The sequence below is a fragment of the Triplophysa dalaica genome, chromosome 21, assembly GCF_015846415.1.
Source record: "Triplophysa dalaica isolate WHDGS20190420 chromosome 21, ASM1584641v1, whole genome shotgun sequence".
In the NCBI taxonomy this organism is placed as follows: Eukaryota; Metazoa; Chordata; class Actinopteri; order Cypriniformes; family Nemacheilidae; genus Triplophysa; species Triplophysa dalaica.
Window position 1 is genome coordinate 1614251 of NC_079562.1, and position 22191 is coordinate 1636441.

Below are 22191 nucleotides of genomic sequence, written 5' to 3' on the forward strand. Positions count from 1 at the left end.
CCTGTGGATGGAAGGGATGGCAGGACTGCGGTCGTCTGCGATCCTTCTGAAACTTCAGTCTGTCACACTTCAGAGACTCATTATGTGCTCAATGGTAAAGGCTAATGTTTAAAAAATATTTGTTTGTTTAAATGTTCTGTATTCCTTCACACCTAAAGAGGTCTATAAACTGACACAAATGTGTCACGCGTGTCAGTCACTATATACAGAATTAGTTTTAACCGCATAAAGGATATAAATGATCTCGATGGGTTCCATGGTAACACGGGGGGCGAAGCTACAGTCACATTTATTCTCAACCACCACCATAAACAGGTTACTGCTGGGAATTTGCTGTATGACAAATGTGCTGAATGAGAGAGAAAATAGCAAGTGAGATTTATTTTTATACAGGACTTGTTTCTGAGAAACAGTGACTCTTATTAAAAATAGATTATTGTACCGTAGGAAGTATAAACAATGGTTTCATCAGAAATGTAAAATAGACAAACACATTCTTTAGAAAGCACAACGCATCACTAGAACTTGACAACACTGTAATGAGCTAAAGTGGCTCATAAAAAGTGCTTGAATTCACTTGAATTCACAATAATTCATTCTGTTATAAATATTTGTAATATACTGTTAATAGAATAAAAACAAATATAAATACATTACAAAGAATGCAAGACTTAAATTGGAAATAATGCTAAATAAAAATGAATGAGGATCTTATTTTGTAAATATTTATATCGCAAAGAATGAATAAAATATATACTGTATAACAAAAAAGATGAATGTTTCAGCAAGAATGTTTGAGGTACGGCATGTGAGAGTACAGGGATGCTGTGATCCGTCTCTCATAATAATCCATGACGTAACTGGGACTTCTTTACAGTGTTTTAACTACATTACCTAACAAACTAAAACACTTTTACACCTATTATTAATCTCAATCTTTAAATTTACTATTAAATATTTAAAATCAAATCTAGGTGATAAGTGAGCTAGGGGGTTTGGTTTCGCATGCTAAATGCTTTTACATTTCATTAGATGTATGAGAGGGTGGGTGTGCTGATTATTTTTGTATATGCGTCTAACATCAGTGCTGATGCAAACAAACAAACTGTTAGTTCATTTAAATATAAACTCTGTCCATTTAGAGTATATGATGTTTATACTGTACTTTATCTATGAAAACGAAAATGCAAATGCAAATCAAAGCTTTGTGACATTTCAAATTGAACTGTATGAAAATGTTTCATCATCATAGATTTAATAGTTCTCACTTAACAGAACCTTTTAACGATATATAGCCATCAGCATCTTTCAGCTAGTGCGTAAGGGGTAGGTGTAGTCTAAATATGAACCCACATTTTTCACAGAGGAAGTAACAAACATTGTCTGTGTGTGAGAACATCATTTGCACGAGCTTTGTTGTTACTACACTTGCAACTAAGTGGTGCAACTGACATCAGAATCATTTAAACGAATAAATAATGCAAAAAGTCTACTAAACAAAGCACCCAAATACACAAGACATGCACAAACTTGCTCACCGTATACAGCCATTACAGTCAATATTGCCTGTCGTCTCTTTGATGGTGCGTTCAGACACGAACGCTGGATACTCGGTGTCACATGGAACCATCATCATCCTCTGAGATCTCTGAGCTGGACAATTAAAACACACTAAATCATTTCGCTTTTTAAAGGTCATTTAACAGTCAATGTCAAATAGAATTGGGACAATATCAAAATGTCCAGGTTATATATATAAAAAAACAAGAGCCATTAAGATATTTTGTATTACAATAATGAAATCGTATGTGTGCCGTTACAGTGCAGTCTGGTTCCAATTGTTAAACAGTGTTTACAGTAGATTTATAGGATGATAAGTACATTATATCTCCTCGTGTAGCATATAACAATACCGTTTACTGTAGAGCCACAGTTCCACCAGCTATACAGATTAAACTCCAGCAGAAATCTGTGATAAAGACACGTGTCTCACTCACAGTGACCAAATCCCAAGCCTTCAATAACAGTTTTATGCTATACATCTTTTAACTCACATGACAAGTTCAGTCAAAAGCCATTTCACGGTGGTGAAGGGCTGTAATAGAGAGTGAAGTGTGTCAGTAGAAAGTGAAACACTACAGTACAGTTGACAGAATACCTTACTCACATCTAACAGACTGTTAGAACTGTCACTGCTGCCTGCGTACCCCTTACACAGAGCCTGGTAGTCATATAAAGGGATCCTACAAGAGCAAAAGCAGAAGTATTTTTAACTCTTCATATTTCTGTTAGACATAGAAAAAGATCTTATTGATTACAAATAGGAAAAGTTGACACACTGGAGCTCGGTTCAGACACACCCTCTTTAAAGCATGAAAACCTGATTTGACTTTTTAATCTTGTTCATTTGTTTGCTGCGGTAATGTTAAATGAGGTTCATGTGATAAATGTCTGTCTCTATGGTCTATAAGGGCCTACTTGAGAGTTCACTGGCCGATGAAAACCCTCAAGGCTTGAAACATCACGTGTGGTATAGGCAATAAATATTTTTTCTATTTTCAGAGCTGCGGTGTGCCAACTTTCTCTTCTTTTGCTGTTTTTCTGCGGTTGAGCACCCTCATTGAGCTTTCTTCCTGCTAGAGGTGCACACTTTTTGTTGGATTTTTGCTTAAGTTTGATCTTTAAAAAATGCAGTGTTAGATGGGTAAGGAGATGTCGATTTTAATGTAATTTAAAGGTGAACTGTATTCAGGGGGAGACTACATCAACATAATTACAGTGATTCCAAATATTTTAATTGAAACATAAATGATTTCATTATTATTTAGTATAATTACATAGTAAGTTTTAAAAAGTGTAACAAAGATATGCTACCATCTAGTGGTTAGAAATATGAACAGCACTAAACAAGAGTGGAATGATAAGATTATGAATTATAAACAGGGGTAACTCTGTTAAAAGTGTATAACGCCCATGTATTTTTACATAAATATGAGACACTAGTCTAGGTGACTAACAATCTTGAGTATCTTTTTAGTGGCTCACTTTTTAAAAGAGCCCATGAGAAGCAGTTTGTTCATGACGGCTCCTTCTACTTCACCAAAGAACAGATTTGTCTGTAAGAAACACAACATGAACAATTTCAGCTAATCTCATCTCTGACGCCGCTAGAGCTAAATCATTTTACTCCACTTGGTATTTCAAAGTATGTCTCACCTGAGAAACTTCTTCAGAGACCAATATGAAGCCATTGTTGTCTATAAGATAACATTTAATGTCCTAAGAGAGGATGAGAAGATTCACCGCTTCATTACTGTATCCAGGAGAACAAATAATACAGCTGCTACCTTATGACAACGTGATGACAACATACACATATAACAAGTATGATGAGAAAATATAAAATCGTGATAAATGGACAAAAAGGTAATAATAAAAATATTAACTGTATTGCACGACAGTATTTTATTGCATTGAGGTGCATTGCACATAATGCTCAGATAGTACAGTGAACATTTAATGATTTTATGTGAAATGTTATGCATCTGGACATCATTTGTACAATGCTACGAGATCGACCAAACATGTGTCAAAAGTGAAATATGAAGTCCAACTCAACATAAAAAGTGTTACTCCCATTCATTACTGTGTGGTTTAAACAATCTAGCACTAATCCTTACTGTAAACGTATTGTAAATGTAAATCTAATATTCTGCACTCTGTGTCAATGAAATTGATCGAAACTAGTTGTGTTCTTTAAACACTACAAACCTCCTTTGAACAGGAACTTAGTCTATTCATTCACTCATTAGTCATTTACCTCATTATCACAACTGATGATGCATTTCCCATCCAGAGCATTACACTGTGTGGAGAGATACATTTACATGTCTTTATACATTTATACAATGCCATTTATATACAGCACACATTTTTTCTTAAAGGGATAGTTCACCCAAAAATGAAAATTCTGTCATCATTTACTCTCTTGTCATTTCATACCTGTATAAAATGATTTGTTCTGCTAAACACTAAGGAAGATATTTGGAAGAATGTCAGTGACAAACAGATCTGTCTGGTTACTGACATTCATCCAAATATCTTCCTTTCTGTTTCATCAGATAAAAGAAATGTATGCAGGTTCTGAACAACCTGAGGGTGCAAAAAATAATTTAAATTTTTGGGTGATAACTCTAACTACAGCTGACTGGTTAAATAAACATGTATATTCGTATGAGCGAATACGTGTGCTCACCTGTCGACTGGCAGTCCAGAATTTTCTCTGAAAGAATTCCAGCTTCATTTGAATTCCTACGGCTTTGAATGTCATAAAAAACACATTTGGTATAATGCAGCGTTCGGTGTAATTCAGTTCTGCTTTGACCAAGAATATATTTATACTCCATTGGTTCACAATGCTTTGCATTAAGAGGATGTGTACCTGCCACTATAGGAGACTTTCTGTCATCCAGTAGCTGGATAGCAGTGCTGGCCAAAACCACACTTTTATTTTCTCCCCCTAAAAGGAAAAAACACAAGTGAACCTTCTGATGGTCATTGTCAGTCACCTAAATCAAGCACTTGATGCCCAAGATAAAATGTGGGGACTGAAGCGAAACCAAGGGACAACAACTTCATGTATTTTCCTTTCAACCACCAGATGACGCCGTACATCTGCATATTTATAAGCATAAATCCATTAGAGCGGCTCCTTAGTTTGCATTTTCACATCAAAAGCAGCATGGGATTGAAACAAACACTCACTTACATGATAAAACATGAGATAATATACAGCAACACAGGCATATTAGATCAAGGGTGTGATCTGAAAAGATGGAATATCAATGCTGGAGCCCAAGAGCCAAGAGTGGGTTGTAATGATTCTGATCTGTCTCCACACACGCAGACTCACACAGATAGTGTGAATGTAAAAGTAGGGCACATTAATTACAGGCGAAGGAAGAGAGATAAGCAGACAGGGTGCGTGAGAAAAGCAGTACAGTGTAGCTATAGTAACAAACCGCAGGCGCTCGATACACACAGACACGCTAGTATTAAACCAACAGCATCCGGCTTTCATCACAGCAACATTTTCTGATCTGCCATAAAACTTCAGCTCTTAAAGGGACACTTTACCCAAAAACTTTAATCACTCACTCAAACTAATGTCATTCCAAACCTGAATTACTTTTATTGTTGTGTAGAACACAAAAGAAGATATTTTGAAGAACGTTGGTAGCCATACAACATTGTGGTCATTGCAGAGCAGGTGCCCGGTTCCTTTGAATCGAGAAAAGTCACATCATCAGTGCATTGATTTCAGTATGAACACTAAACCACTGTGACATTTCTCAAAATATCTTCTTTTTGTTGCTTTCCATATGAACTCAAAACCACTGAGACGTTTCTCAAAATATCTTATTTTGTGTTTATTTCCGTATGAACTCAAAACCACTGAGACATTTCTCAAAATATCTTCTTTTGTGTTAAGTCATATACAGGTTTTGAATGACAAGAGGATAACAAATACCCTATAAGATTCACATCATACAAACCAATAATCTTTGTGTTATCGTAAGTGTTATCACAAGATTTGTGTCAGAGCTACTTATTACTGGATGCTGTTAAAACGAAACAAACAAAAACATCCCCACCAGATTATTGTTGGTTATATTGATGGTTAATGATGCTTGTCAATGCAGACATCACTACTTCTTGAGGTTAAGTTTTATAAGTTTTGAGGTTTTGGTGCACTGATGGTGCACTGACTTTTCTCACCGATGACACTGATGGTCTTCATGTAATGAACATAATCGTGTATAGAAATGCTGTCATAATGAGTCATCACCGTGAAATGGAGATTTTATTAAAATCCCATCAATGAATAACAGACTTCAGAGGATATTTTTGTATCCCACTGTATGGTATCATTTAGATGCTGGATGTAATGTTGCATGGCAGTTCTGTTCATAACAACAATCTCTTCTGGTATTTTCTGTGCTTTAATATCTTACCTGAACCGAAAGGAATCGAATAAACAAAGGTGCCGGGCACCTGCTCTGCCGCTCTCTTATACCACAGAGGAAAATGATCCGCGTTAAAGACGCCCTCTTTATCTTCAGCCGTGAGAAAATCTCTGCAAAGATGAAGGACATTTGATCAAATACTTTTTAATTGGAATCTGTCATTAGTTGGTCATTTCTATTGGGACTCACTGATTGGTCAGCTGCTCTGGAGCGACAAACAGGTTGGTTCTAGAAAGCCCGGTGCGGGTCCCGAGGAAGGCGATTTCTACCCCTTTATCAGAATTTCTGTACAAATCACAAGTTGACATTAAATACATATCAGATCCACAAAATAGGAGTGTTGATATGGATAAACACGTTCCCCTTTAAATAAATCACAATATTGCGCTTTCAAATGTCTTCCATACTCACTCAGACTTGTTGAGGGCCAGTCCGGTCCAGTACGCTTCTAAAGGCGCCGTGACCACAGCATCGAAGAGAACCTGCTGTATCAGCTCTCTGTCACCTACCAGAGAGGACATTTACACATTCCTCAATACTCTAGACACGAACTTTAATGGGAAAAGGGTTTAAACAACATTAGTCATTTGTAAGCAAGGTTAAAGATCTATGTAAAGGACAATGCAGAACTTTGCAGAAGCACTCGCTTTACTGCAGTACAAAAAGATTTTCATCTCGATTATTGATTTAAACTAGTTTTGATAGGCTGCTGCGCTGTCTTAAATGATGAAAACTAATACCGAATTTAATCTTCTGTACAAATCTATTTATAATTTTAATGGACTGTTTCATAAAAGTTGATATTTGTAATATAGTCAAGATGAAAAGGTACTCAGAGTCGTAACTAGAGATGTACCGATACTACATTTCTCTAGGCATAGCCCCATACTTGCATTTACTAAATTCTGAAGATTAAATCAACATTTATTAACTTATATAATATTAATATTATTAATTCATATAATGACTATTAGATTGAACGTCATACTGATAATTTATCAAAAATGTTTTGTCTTTTGATTGGATATATGGGCCCTGATCATCGATTATTGGCCGATACATCGGTGCATCTCTACTCGTAACCCATTTACCAAATTTTGCAATAAAACACAGTTTTGAAACAAACATTAAAATAGAAAAAAATGGCTTGTTTTAAAAAATATGATAATATAAGAAGAACAAAGCCACCATCCCTCAACCATCATTGCTGATTCAACTTGACTGTGTTCCTTGAAAGGGGTAGTTCGCCCCAAAATTTGAATTCTTGTGTAATTTACTCACCCTCAGGTTGTTCCAAATCTGTACAAATTTATTTGTTCTGCAAAACACAGATCTCATCCCTCATAGTAAGGAAAATAAATACCATGGGAATCAGCTGAGGATGAGATCTGTTTGGTTACTTACATTCTCCCAAATATCTTCCTCTGTGTTTGGCAGAAGAAAGACATTTTTACAGATTTGGAACGGGTGAATAAATGGCAGAATTTTCATTTTTGGGTGAACAGTCCCTTTATGAGTCTGATGTAGGGTGCATTTGCAGCTTACATTTAAGGTGAGGTCTACGGCTGGTCATGTAGAGTTTGATGGCCTGAACTTGTGTGAGGTGACGGTGCTCATGGTGCTCATCTGTGTTGCAGTACGTCCTGAAACCAAAACAATGAAAGCACAATATACACTGACGGCTCTGAATTATAATACAGTACAGTGTGTAACATTTCTTTCAGTGCTGTGTTTTGAGTCGTAATAATGGAATGTAGGATCTTTACCATTCATCAGCTAAGGCTACATCGGGTTGCTCCAAGTCATGCAGACCTAAAACATGTGGATTAAAGATTAAAGAGGATTACAGAAAAACTGCAGGCATCTGGAACGCTTCTGAGCTGTTTAAAGATGTGAATGTGGAGTGTGGTGATAGAAAGAGAGAGAGAGAGTCTGTCCCTGGCAACATGTTAAGATGTGGATAAAAGGGGCGCAGTTATCTTTTAGAAAAAAAAGGATCTTAAGAAATTGACGTGCTCAGACATACAGGAAAGATCTTAAAGGAGTAGTTCACTTTCAAAATGAATGTTCATGAAACATCCAAGATGTTTATATGTTTGTTTCTTTAGTGGAAAAGAACTCAAGGTTTTTGATGAAAACATTTCAGGATTTTCCTCCATATAGTGGACTACAATGGACTTCAAACAGTTGAAGTGAAGCTTCAAAGGACTTTAAATGATACCGGACGACGGGGTGTTATCTAGCGAAACAATCGGTCATTTTCTAAAAAGAAATTTTATAAACACAAATGTTGGCATTGCTCTGTTCTGCGATGCACATAATTATGTTGAAAACTTGCACGTTCAACTTGTTGTCACTGACACTGTACTTCTGCCTACGTCAAGCGTGACCTTTTCAAAGTAATTACGTATTTTGTGAAGTCATAAACGCGTATCGTAGAACAGAGAGAGGCGAGCATTTGTGTTTATAAATCATATCAATTTTCATTTTTTATTTTGAAAATGAACGATGGTTTCACTTCATAAGACCCTTTCATTCATCGTCTGGTATCGTTTTCATCAAAAACGTTCATTTCTTTTCGACTCAAGGAACAAATACATAAACATCTTTGATGACATGGGGATGAGTCAATTATCTTGAAAATTTATTTTGAAAGTGAACCACTCCTTTAAATAGAAATTCTCACCTGCTTCAAGTGAAACATTCCCTTTGAAGAAGTATTTGCCATGTCCACGAGAGAGAGCCACACCTACACTACAAACACACACACACACAGAGAAAACATCATATCAAAAATTAACCTTTCCATAATTTTAAACAGAAATTTTAAACAGTGTTTATAAGAACGATGGGTCTCTTTCTCCAAGCACATACGCACAAATGTGTGCTTTTTTACTGTTCTATTGTTTACGGTACAAAGTACCTTTCGTGTGACAGTTGAAACCATACAGCCTGACAAATAACCTTTTAGGACATTTAAAATTATAAAATAACATTTGAGTATAACATTATAATGATCATTTCTGTCAGACGTCACATACCTAAATGGAGTTCCTTTAATGTCAGTGTAGTAATAATCATTGTGCATCGTCAACACACGCTTCTGAGGGAAACAAATAGAAAATTTAACATGTCAGGTGTTTTTCAACGATTGGCAGATATGTTTTATCGTTAATCTATCATCATTCATCTTACAGCTGCGAACACTCTTACAAATAAGAAAAGTTACCCCTTTATCCACAGTTTTTTTCACTTCCATTGAGAAAGTTCCAGTCCTTCTGTTCACCATTGCTGTGCGCAACTACAAATAAACACATATATGTTGCAGTGACCGGTGTTTTGTTTCTGTATTGCTGTTTTTTAAGACCACATTGGGGTATATGCACATGGGGCGATGATACTTCCGATAACATCTAAGCCACTTCCGCTCTCATAGCGCTGAGGTCATTTTTCACCAAATAAAGAACGTTGACCTTATATAGTTTGAAGCACTTCTCCTTTTTGCTTGTGGATGTATGACGTAGTGTTTGGATAGTTAGACTCACGTCGTTGATCGTAATCCTCGGTGCATCTTAAGTCAATCGAGTGAAAAACGCCATTGTTTTATTTGGACACTACGCGCGCCCAATGTGACAAAGCTGGCTTTGAGATTTAAGAGAAAGTGCGTCATCTCCACGTGTATATATACTCAAATGCATCGAAATATAAACATTTTTAGAAAGTGCAATTAATTGCAATTTACATTGTTGCTATAGTAAATGCACTAACTGGAAGAACATCTTCCTATCAGTGTAATGGATCTGAACATACTTATAAAATACTAGCTCAAATGTATGCTCCGAATTCAGTGCGAGTTATTTAAAACAAAAGACAAATGTAGAAACATAAATGCAGAAACTGGTCCATACAACATCCTCTTTATCTTCCCATTCCACCTCCGACAGGTCCACACTGCTGTAACTGGGTTTCTTCCTTTTCTGGCCTTCCTGGTACTGCAGGAAGAGAGAAAGAGAAAACAGGAAGTGCTTTAGAGAAAGTCAGTAAAGTTAGAGTAAAATACTGGGATCATACGGGTAAAACGATGGAGACAGAAACATATGTGCCGATATAGGCCATTAGCCTCTCTGTGTGGGTTTGGTAGACACAGTTTCTCAATCCTGCGCTTATTTGTCCTGCCAGCACTGTAACGTTTTACCGTCTAACTACATCCAGAGCAAATTCGAGAAACGAAGCACATATTAAAAGTGCTTTTGGTGGAGATTTTTTTTAATAGAAACATAACCGGGGATCCACAAGCAGGTTTGAGAAACTTTAGTCTTGAGTTGTGCCAAATAATTCTGACCTATTTAATTTTAAAGTTAGTTAGATTAAAATCCTTCTTTCTCAGAACGGTTTAAGATTACTCTTCTAATTCTCTGTTCCAAAATTTCATGAGCTATAGTGAGTCTATGTAGGCAAATACATTGAGACAGCATGCCAAAAATATGCAAATAGGCTACCCTGTGTACTAGCTGCATCCTAGAGTTTATATTACGCTAAAAATATATATATTAAAACCAAAAATATATAACACACACAAATTTATTTTTGTTATGCTAGTTAAAAAATAAACAAATCAAGTGTCCTATGGTGTGACATTACAAAATTTAGAAAACAAACTATTCATATCTTATTGTTTTATATTTTTAATATTTATATTTATCATATACAATAGCATAAGAGAGGTTTATCTTAATTTTTTTTTACATTTTTGCCGTCACACCATAGGACAAATTTGCATTTTAGTCTTTCAACTAGTCATATGCAACTTCAATGATTTTCGATCCTAAAAATTGGCAACTCCAACATTTTCACAGGACTTTCTGCTATACATTTGGGGAATTGTCTTAAATGGACATGTGGTCCATTCATAATAGAGTCAGAGATGAAAACCAGTTTGCAGCATGTCAATCTATAGACAGAAATCATTTGTTTACTTAGTGATCATTCACCCAAAAATTGAAAACTCATCATCATTAACTCAGTCTCCTGTAATTTCAAACCGCCAGACACAAAAAAGATCATCTGAAAGTTGGTAACTTAACAGCACTGGACCCCATTCACTTCCATTGAATGGATACAAAACCAATGCATGTGAATGGGTGCCAGTTAACAACATTCTACAAAATATCTTCTTTTGTGTTCTGAAGAAGAACGAAAGTCACAAAGGTTTGACATAACAAAAGAGCGAGTAAATAATGACCGAATTGTTATTTATGGCTGAACGATCCCTTTACAACGTTGGCTTAATAAGGCATCGAGCACAGATGTGCACCAAAGATGCCTAAAACTGTCCCCTAGATGGTCAGCTCACTGTTGTTTGGAACAGAGCCTAAATATGGCTATCAATTTACATAAGAAAGTACACTTAACAAACAGATCAATCCACCAAATGCTAATCGTTGCTTTTATCACATTCAATGACAATAAAGTGTGGTCTGTAAAAACACAAACACTCAGAATGGTTTTGTCGCAGCCCCGACTGATGCACGCCACCGATACGCAAACACAAACTGATACACAGCAGCACTGGAGGCACAGCAACACGTTTACACGACACAGAGAGACACACGGACACGCGAGCGGGATGAGGGGATGCCCTGTAAAGGGTGAGTTACCTCGGTGCTCTGATCAGCCCTGGCAGGCACATGAATGGGCTTTTACTCCTGCATGCAATATATCAGAGGAAAAGGGTTGGGATTACAAAAAACTACATCTCCCATGATGCACCACAGCGTCCCACCAGCGCCCTCACAAGCACACGTGTGGGTGGAGTTTACCTGAGTCTGCGTTGTTTTTTGTTGTTTTTAAGGGGGATGTGGACGTGTGTTTTGTCAGTTTCTATGTGATTATATTTTATTTAGCTATATTTGTAATATTAAGTCTAATACAATGCTGAATATGTGTAGGGGTCCGGAACAATATGTCACTTCTTACCAGGGGTCTCAGGTCAGGATGTGTCAGGATATATCCATTATTGGTGATGGCAAAAGCGTATCCGTGTATTCCCAGCTAGAGAGAAGAAGATAAGATCGAAAAAAATGATAGCATCCTCGACCACTTTTGAGACGCAGAGGGTGTAAAATCGAAGAGATTAACATTGATTTTACATTCCTCACAGTTATCAGATGATAATAAGGTCCTACCTTGTGTTTCGGTATGGTTTTCATTAACTCTTGAATGGGGATGTCAGTGCCTACGACACCCAGCAGGATGCCTTGGTTTTTCTGTGGGAAGATCATTTAAAGGGACAGTCACCCAAAATAAAATTCTTTCTCTCATGTCATCCGAAAGCTGTATGTGACTCTTTCTTCTGGGGAACACAGAAGAAGATATTTGGTGGATTTGTGTCCATACAATGGAAGTTTGGTAACAACATTCTTCAAAATATCTTCTTTTGTGTTCTGCAGTCTACATGTTGAATGACGATGTATGAACATAAACGAGGAAGAATTTTCGTATTTGGATGAAAAATCCCTTTAAATAGGAACGGACATCTCACATAGAGACTCACCGTCTCATTCTTGGTGCTAAACACAGGCATGGCCACCGTCGTCATCGGGCTCGGACCCTTATTCTCTCCAAGCTGCTGGCAGAGAGAAAAATCTTTTTCAGTTTATCTGACAAACAATCACCGCACAGTAAACACGCAGATGGACATTAAATACCACGGCCGGTTCATACCGCCATCCTACCGCCCTTTACAATAAGGACGATTCCGCAAGAGTTTATGAAATATTCAAAGCATTGATTAATGGCCGTGCGAGGGGTAGACAAGTGAAAGGTGATCTGGTGAAGATGGCTCATCTCTGAATCTGAACTGTAAGCTCAGCTGCGGATACGATGAGGGTTGAGATGATTTAACGCATGAGCTTGCAGAACATGTGTGTGTGTGCGCATTATGAGTGTGTCTGACGACAGCCATGGAGAGGATTCATAAGTTAATAAAAAATAAAATAAATAAAGACAAAGTGTGGGTTAGTTATTTATTATTCTGTTTAAAACAAGTACTAAAAGATAGTAAAAGATAAATTAATCTAAGCAAAAAAATCCTTCATTCAAGAATTTGCATGTGTTTTTGCACATGTAAAATATGAAGCCATGGAAAAAATGAAGAGATCATTACAAATTTTCATTTAATCAGCATTTCCAGATTGTGGCCACTCCAGTCCTGTGTCTGTTGAATTTCAATGAAACCAAACCTCAGGAGTGACATAAGGTCATCCAACAGCAATGTGAAAAACTGAGAGAATTTATTTTCATGTAATAAAAATATAATTTCTAGCTTTTCCTAAATGCATGTACAAAAAGAGCATCTTTTCTTGTCACAAATGTTGGACAACATTCTCCAGTTTTCATTTTCTGCAAATAAATTTAAAAATAAAAAACAAGATTTATATTTGAAATATGGGCACAATATTGTTACTAGTTCACAATTTCACAAGTTCTCAATGCTTATAGATGAGAAAAAATGGTGAAAATGGTCTGTGATCTCTTTTTTCCCCCCACACTGATGTCACATTTTTATTATTTTTTAATAGTTTTTTGTGTTTTTGGGGGAATGAACAGTAAAATTTGAATTTCGCTTTTTTACACAAATTTCTAAGGAGATTTTCAGTGGACGGAATGGCTTTTTAAATTTGTTTAAAGAGATATTAAAGCTGTCCGCTGTAGTTTCCTCTATACATAAAAGGGTCAAATATTAAAAAAATAGTTCACCAAAAAATGTCAATTGTATTTACATGCCTCCTTTAGGAACTGACAAATCTATAAAAAACACAAAGGCAGATCCTAACGTTCCTGTGGCCGTTTTGCCCACACATGCCTCATAAAGTTATAGGCTTACATCTCAAATGCACTATATGTGTGTTTTGTCTCATTCCATTTGCAGTTTTTTGCTTGTTTCTCTAAATTAAATACATGCCAGAATCCCCCTCGGTCCCGCCAAAGAGCATTCTGAGGTTGTCTGTGTTCTCCCTCACAATGGAGCGCTTAAAAGAAAATCCTCAAGCTCAGTTTGAGTTTTGTCCAACATTTGTTCAGTCTGGTTGGCTTTGCGCAGAACGCTGGAGGTGTATCCTGCAGGAGCCAAATTGAAATCTGTGAATTAACCTTGTGCTTCCGTCTTCCTTAGCCCCCTCTTCTTTCTCTCTCTCTTTCTCTCTCTCTCTCTATCTCTCTCACCCCCTCTGCTCCAATGTCAGTTTTATTACGGCTTTAGGAGATAAAAGGCAATGATCCACAAAATGATGAATGGGGTGTCTCAGTGGCCAAGATACAGCAACACACTCCGGAGAACAATTCCCAACACCCCACGCCAACGCGTGTGTGTGAGAGAGAGGGTGTCAGAGACATTGTGTGAGTGTGTGTGTGTGTGTGTGAGTCGGTCTTATCAGCGTTGGAATGGCACAGCGCCGCTCCTGCAGTTCTCCATAAACCCAGCAGAGTGAAGCCAAACTTTATCTCTGACCACATCTAACCCTCTCTCAAAACCTTCTTTTTATCTCTTTGCTTTCAATCCCCCAGTCTGAGTTTCCAGTAGCATAGCAACAAATTTACATTCACGCATTTGGCAGACGCTTTTATCCAAAGCGACTTACATTGCTTTATCTTATACATTTATACAGGTATGTGCAATCCCTTGGGCTCGAACCCACAACCTTGCTTTGTTAACGCAATGCTCTTACCACTGAGCTACAGGAAAGCTTTCGTTTCAGATTCCTGAAATGGAATACTGAAAACAGATCGGCAACACGATGAGAAAATGTTGCAAGACACCAGGTTTTGCGTGAAAGAATGGACACAAACAGGCTCTGTTCCAAACCCTAGTGAGCCGCCTTGCTTTCTATGACCTACATGATGCCTCTTGAGACAGCATCCTAACAGAAATGGAACCTCGCATGACTTAACGGGCCTTTTTACAAAGGCAGCAACTTCACATGTCATATACTGCACATAAGACGCTTGATATCAGCAAAAGTGAATTCAATTCAATTAATTTAAATCAATTAAACAAAAATACAGAGTAGTGCATTTTTATGCTTAGTAGAGCCTGGTAAAAATGCTAAGCACACAGAAAAATATAAGCTACATAAATACATTTCTAATTGCATTAAACTAAGTCGCATTTTTCAGATTTGAAGAATATTCATAATTACACATGCTTTTGCTTGATCTGTCATCTAGGATTTTGCATAAAGATTGTCACAGTACATTATGGCTTGCTTTCGATGGGATACTTGTAAAACTGACTTAGAATTTGGCCCAAAAAAGTAACGTGTCTGTTGTCTTAATGTGCTTCTTTTGTAGGCAGCTCACTAGATTTTGGAACGGAGCCACAGAGACACCGGTTACGACTGTTACCTTGTGCGCCTGTGCGAGCTATAGGGACACAGGGAGAGAAATAATACGCGTCATTGACATGTGCTCACGTCAACACACATACAAGAGACACACTGCACGGTGTGGGACCTGTTTCTGTTCTCCTACTGTTCGCTGAATAGAAGAACGTCTCGTGTGCTTCGGTGCATTAACAAAGCTACAGAGTATCACATGGGAACGGTTGGAAAAATACACAACCACACACAACCACAGGAGAGAAATATTTTTGATTTAAGACAATTACAACCCTTTTAGAAAGTAACCATGATAAGGATAGTTTCTACTTCATTTTGATAGTTACTAATGTAAGAAGTAGTAACAAAGCACACTTTTAATTTCGTAACAACAATTTTTAAAGGGAACTAGCGTTACCATGGTAACATTTTAGGGTACAGTGCAGATGCTAAACACACATTCAATGACAAATTATGAGGATGATACTTACAGCGCTGTCCACATAAGCTTCAGTCCATACTGTGTCATGTTCATGGTCGATGACTTTCGGTCTGCTCATCACATGCAAATATCTCATGACGTTCTCCTGCACGTCCGCCAGCGTTGAGATCTGACTGAAATAGCCTGTGCAAAACACACAATACACAACATATATAGAAAATATTATATATATCACTGTTATTCTTTCTGTTTTCTAAACAGATTATCCACGTAAAACGTACAGCCCCCCGTATTTTACTGTTTTTACAGTATTTTTTAAATACAATCAAAGGCCATAAAATTACAGAAAAAGATTTAAAAAAAAAAGTTAATAGACAATCAGGTGAAATCTAATTTTACAGGGATGAACGGCTAATTTACAGTTAATATCTGCGGCCCAGCTGCCAGAAAATTTCTGTTTTTTTAACAAGATTTCTTTTGTTAGTTTTTTTTTAAATAAGGTCAAAAACTATGCAATTACAGAAAATACAACACATTTCAAGAAAAATGGGAAAATAAATGTAATATATATATTTACATCCTATGATTTTACAGGGATTTTTTTTTCACGGTATACTTCTGTTTTTCCGGTTTACAGAAAATGTTTGGGGGTTTTTACAGATTTTTTGGTTTTACAGTGTACTGTATATATTATTGTATAGCAGTGGATAAAGGTGATGTCCAGTTTTGCAAATGTATGTCTTCACACTTAATTCAAATATAGTGTATTATTGAAGACGTTGCATGCATTAGGTTCAGCATCTAGGAAAAGAAAAAATTCAAGGAGGCATATCAAACAAAGCATGTGCAAACCTTATTGAGTCAAGGCAGAATAACTTAGGATATAACTTCATATTTTTATATTATATTTATATTAAATGAATAAATATATATTCACTGATTCACTGTTATTGCCAAATTATATTTTCAAATAAAAAAGTTACCAAATCACGTTTACCTCGAAGAGTGCATAGTGCATAATGAAAATCACATGGAAATCTTGAAAATCTGCACCAGCACAACTCAATAGTCCATCATTTGCAAATCCTACACATCTTGTGAGTTTTTTTCATATTTAGTTATGCTTTCTCTGCTCCATTTAACACATTTTACCACATTTACATCTATTCCTTGTGATTTTGTCTAATCTCTCAAAAAATCTGCATACAAATGTGTCATAATCAAAAAAGCATGAACTATTAGGTTGGAGTATTATAAATGAATGTGATTAAAATTATCATAAGATGCATTCAAATGTTTTCTGATTCCCTTCATGAATATATTATTCAAGTAGTCTTTTGTTTACAACATCCATTTTGCAGTGTTGAAAATGTAGAAGATTGACTGCAGTGGGTCCAGGTGCAGAACTAGCGCGCACGTGTGCGAGCTCCTCATTCTGCGTCCAGTCATCCGTGTAAGGTGCACATGGGAGTGATCAGCGCTGAGCAGCCACAGGAGCCCAGCTGACAGGAAGAGTGATTTAGGCTAAGTTGAACTTTGACCTCTCCATGTCAGCTCTGCGTGCTGAGCCAGTGCCCGTCACACTCCTATCAAGCGCTCAACACCCGCCCGATTTCCGCCAGCCGTCAAATCGATAAAACCCACAGCGCTGGCACGCTAACTGAACCTTTCCTGCTCCAGTAAATCCAGCCAAGATAATTAATGAACTAATTAGGAGGAATTACAATCAAATGAGAATCATCATTTAGAAAATAATTTAAAAAGACGCACAAACCTTTATTGGCGCACGCCATCCATTTGAGGTTTTCAGCGAAGGCAGATTCCCGACCGATCAGGTAAGGGAATATTCGAACCTGTGAAGAAAATGTTTTTATTTTGTCATCCCATATAGCACAGATATGTTTCCCCAAAACTTTTTTGGAACAAACCCTTTCTCTCTTTAGACTGGATACACGCAGTTTCTGTGAAACACCCAAATCTGTTCATTCCCCACAATGCAATTTCCAAATGTCATATAAAAAAAACCTGATTACTTGTTTGCTCATTGGAAAACAACTGCCTCGCCGCATTTACTTAATTACACGACTGGTGTAACAAATAAGCCTGAATAAATGTTTGCCATATGTCGAAAGATTTACTAGGTTCATTCCATCGTTGTTTTATTCATCCTGTTCACAATCTTTTCATTTGTACCCTCAATGTTCCCCTTTTCGCTCTCCATCCCTCCATTTCTCAGTACATTGCTTCTGTCGCCCATGTATAAATGGTTTTTGATTCCAACCAATACTGCGCGGTTACACCGCAGTGGGCCAGCGACAAATGACACACACGCACACTTCTGCAAGTGAAAATGTATTTCACCCCCCACCGATTAGAACATGAGACGCAGACTTACAGACGCAGCGAATGCAGGTCTTCTGGGAACGCGCCTGCTACTGTAAACTGTGGCGCGCTCCGTGGGTTCACGGACTGAATCAGGTGACTGTTTCAATATCACCACATATACGTGTGTAAACTATCGATATCAGTTTTTTTCCACATTTTTTATCCCTACATGTTTGAAGTGTTTCTAACACACCTGCGCTCTGAGCAAATTCACGTCTTGTGTTGGGGCGACTGTATGAAAGTCACACACGCGCTGTAGGCTATATAAAGTGTGTATATGAAATAACATGTATGGAATGTACAATAGGGTTTAAATGTCTAAAACTGAAAGCATGAAAAAACTTCAGATTTGCATTGTTTTGTAAATTAAAACATTACAAAAATCTTCATCTTTAATGATTCACGTTATAATATGTCAAACAAACACAAAATATTTTTAGTTATTCTTGAATTTTTTCTTTATTATAAAATGTTTAGCTTTACCTTTCGGTCGGGTAAGTTATACTTGGCGAAAACTTCGTCATACATTTTAGTAGCTCCATCTGTGACCAGCATGATCGCCTGACTACACAAACTTCCACGACCGGTCTGATTAATCTGAAGAGAGAGAGAGAGAGAGAGAGAGAGAGGAGAGACTTTTACAAGAATTCATAACAGCAAAACAAATTTTCTACAAAAACAAGGATTTAGCATTTAAAAAAAATGAACATCACATATTAAACCAATATCAAATATCCATCGTAAAATGTAATCACGCACTTCCAAGAAAATAATCGATATCTGCGGGGAAAAATTGTAAATAAAAAGCACGAACAAGATAATAATAATCTGAGTGATGCTTTCAACATCATCACCGTTAAAGAGGCTTTAATAGATGCTCATGATCTGATGCCTGTGAGAAAGCTCTATGCTGTCTCTATTCTGCATTATTAAATAGATCAAACCTGGACACAATACATATCGGTCAGTAGTTGTTCCAGGTGTCCTTTTTATCACAGATTTTCTTGCGAACTTTGAAGCACAAAAAATGCTGAGTTATCAGTGTCAAAATTAGCTTTTAATTGGCGTCAAGGTATTTGTGCATAAATATATACAATTATAAGTTAGAAAATATTTATTTATGATTTTTTCTGTTCTGTTTTGTAGGTTATGTGTGCAATTTTACATATCTAATATAAATCAGTTTTTAAAATCATACAAGAAGATTTGCCGATAGACCAGATCATAATCAAGGTTTAGATTCGCTTTACAAACTTTACTGCGATGCAGTGCATGGCGTCATTCAAAAAGTTTAAAGACTGCAGCAGCCCCCCCCTTTTTTTCACTTTGAACCAATCAGAAACAAACACTGCATGCGGACATTTAAAGGGGCCGGACGCTTGGTTTTTACCATTACCATATTAATGGCTGGCTCTAATGAATGTGACAAATACAGATATAACCTCGTCCTCCTTTATACCTCCTGTTTTCTCCCCCCTCCCTGTTTCTGCAAGAGTCATGAGAAAAGAGAGATAAAGGGTCCGTCTGGACTGACTTTGAGCACTATCTCGTTCGCAGTTGCCTTTTTTCATCAGCTTATTAATCAGCGCTGCCAATTACCGCAATTAATCACAGGGAGAGATAGAGGTGTCTCTGCGAGGGGCGGTACAGAGAGATCGTGCAGGAAGATGCACAACTCTCTCACACACATACACACTTCTGTGAGGTGTAAACCAAAGAGCTCTCGTGATGCTGGACCTCTCCAATCTCATGGCTTCTGTAATCTTCACTCACCTCATTTAAGATAGTAAACGCCTCACTCAACGCATTGCCCAAGAGTCCGATTCCTTTAGCGAATAACTTGTTCAGGTGCTCTTTAAAGTGCTGATAAATAAGAACATGAGAAATGCCTTTCAGATATGTTTCACTGGCCCTAATTTCATTTAAAATGAGGTAATTACTGAAAGAGCGAGAACGATTATTTAAGAAAAGAAAGACATACATCCTTATTAGTGCTGTCAGCTTGAACCAGGGTTCCGTTCAGACAGGGTTCCACATAATGGACGTCCTGGTTGTACTGAGAACACACAATAATGTATTAGACGCATTATTTCAAGCTTATAAGGTTAGTTCAGCTTTCATGGGGTCATATCGTGAAGAATTACACTTTGTATTTTGCAATAAAGTATTTTAAAAAAAAATGTAAATGTACTTCTGTGCATTTTAAAACAGAATTTTTCTACGTAAAAAAAAACATTTTTGAGAAAAAAAGATTTCGGATGTGAAAAGAAAATGTCTTTAAAGCACAGTAACCAAAAACTGTGCCTTCTATAGACTGTTTAATCGGATGCGCGCGCCTTTTGCCCAGTTAACTTCCGTGTTTGGCTAGTGTTTAATAATAACTATTTATCTTAATATTAATTTATGTTGTTAATTTACTGTATAATCATTGTATTAATAAAAAAATGTTGAATTTCTTGTACGTTGATTTCATTAAAAAACAATTTGTTGAATGGATCCTCTAGTTCGGTCGCATTTAAACCGTACACCGTACACTGACATCTAGCGGTAGAGCTTGGTATCAATTCAAAATATTGAATAGACAAGTTTAGCCATGTAACACCTATTTTTTTAATCTACAGACACTCTATTGTTTGTGAACGCGTACCGGAAGTAAAGGTGGGCTCACAAAATTGCGCATAAGCAGTAACGTTTGTTTATGTTGTTGAGATGGAACCGTCTATAGACCTTTTCAAAAGATGTCAACAACACTACACAAACGCTTGAACAAAATACAGAAACAGAACATTCATAACCGAATAAAAATGTAAAAATATCTTTAAGATTTAATTAGATATGTGAGATTTAAAAAATGAAGCCGGGGTGCTTTTAAACTAGTGTTTACGTATAGTGGTCTATAATTGGCCAAAAGGTCAAAAATGTATTTTTGAAGTTTTTTTTAGAACACACTAGGGAAACCAATTAAAGAATAAAAAGATATGACCCCTCTCACAACATGGGGGATGCTACTCTGGGCACCCGTAAAAAATGTCTACAAAGATAAACGTCTTTTTTGTGTTATGGAATTTCAACATACAGTAAATAAATGAAAGGGACAACAATAGGTTGAGGTAAAAGTAACACAAAATGTGTTGTTCTTAACAACAGAGACATACGATTAGATATAGATATAAGATATTAGATATAATTGAGCATCCTCTTTTTTAACCTGGCCTGTATAACACCAATCGTCTGCTGTACATCTTTCCCTTGGTTCGGCTCACCGCGATAATATTGAAGTAGTCATCGTCTCCTAGTGTGTCCAGTATGGAGGCGACAGTCTGTCGAGCGATAGTGAGTCTTAGACCCTTCATACTGCCACTGACGTCCACCAGAATCACAACGTCTTTTGGAGACGTGGCCGCCTGGATATACCTGTGGTTACAAACACCTGGAGTGATGAACTACTGGAACTACAAACTCTCAATAATTTCATTATTTTTGGCAAATGGAAACAAAATGTTCAATTCAACACATGACATCATATATGATTATAGCTGTATGTTTCATACCATTTTCGATTTCTGCAGTCAAAAGAGATGACACCGTGTTCATCTGGATGCCACTTCACACCTTGGGACAAAAGCAGAAAGATTGTTATTCACTGCTAAAAAGTCCACTAATATAATATATGTAATTGTATATATATATATACATTTTATAGATGGACAAATATTTTTCTATTCACCTAAATAAACGTTCATACAAACAAATCACATTTATTGGTAATCTTACTAAAATAAAACTGTGATAGATATTAGCCATCACTGTCATTAAATGAGAAGTTCAATTCTTTCATATTATATATCCTGAGGATCCCATAGTAATTTCAAATGGTATATAATAGAGGCACAAACGGTTGTTACCGAGCTGAATCTACACCAAGTCATGAAAGCCTTTTAATGTTTTATCCTTCTCAGACTCT

General features: G+C 36.8%; 1 protein-coding gene across 5 annotated transcripts in view; it reads right to left on the reverse strand.

The window, feature by feature from the left end:
- Window positions 1-22191, reverse strand: part of cacna2d3 (calcium channel, voltage dependent, alpha2/delta subunit 3) — a 34175-nt gene that overhangs the window by 729 nt on the left and 11255 nt on the right. For 2 of the 5 annotated variants that reach the window (XM_056735473.1, XM_056735472.1), the window contains 30 exons: window positions 21779-21839; window positions 21491-21641; window positions 20209-20283; window positions 20001-20090; window positions 18711-18824; window positions 17617-17695; window positions 15892-16025; window positions 12580-12651; window positions 12212-12292; window positions 12003-12077; window positions 9935-10018; window positions 9256-9327; window positions 9068-9129; window positions 8713-8780; window positions 7793-7838; window positions 7572-7669; window positions 6438-6531; window positions 6216-6311; window positions 6015-6136; window positions 4442-4519; window positions 4256-4317; window positions 3821-3865; window positions 3217-3279; window positions 3046-3116; window positions 2168-2243; window positions 2055-2095; window positions 1914-1969; window positions 1539-1653; window positions 234-349; window positions 2-81 (listed from right to left, as the gene is read on the reverse strand). In XM_056735473.1, the coding sequence (XP_056591451.1) occupies window positions 2-81; window positions 234-349; window positions 1539-1653; window positions 1914-1969; window positions 2055-2095; window positions 2168-2243; window positions 3046-3116; window positions 3217-3279; window positions 3821-3865; window positions 4256-4317; window positions 4442-4519; window positions 6015-6136; window positions 6216-6311; window positions 6438-6531; window positions 7572-7669; window positions 7793-7838; window positions 8713-8780; window positions 9068-9129; window positions 9256-9327; window positions 9935-10018; window positions 12003-12077; window positions 12212-12292; window positions 12580-12651; window positions 15892-16025; window positions 17617-17695; window positions 18711-18824; window positions 20001-20090; window positions 20209-20283; window positions 21491-21641; window positions 21779-21839 (2477 nt within the window). Of the gene's footprint in view, window position 1; window positions 82-233; window positions 350-1538; window positions 1654-1913; window positions 1970-2054; window positions 2096-2167; window positions 2244-3045; window positions 3117-3216; window positions 3280-3820; window positions 3866-4255; window positions 4318-4441; window positions 4520-6014; window positions 6137-6215; window positions 6312-6437; window positions 6532-7571; window positions 7670-7792; window positions 7839-8712; window positions 8781-9067; window positions 9130-9255; window positions 9328-9934; window positions 10019-12002; window positions 12078-12211; window positions 12293-12579; window positions 12655-15428; window positions 15447-15891; window positions 16026-17616; window positions 17696-18710; window positions 18825-20000; window positions 20091-20208; window positions 20284-21490; window positions 21642-21778; window positions 21840-22191 lie in introns of all 5 variants that reach the window. The other 3 variants (XM_056735470.1, XM_056735469.1, XM_056735471.1) reach the window with 3 other exon arrangements.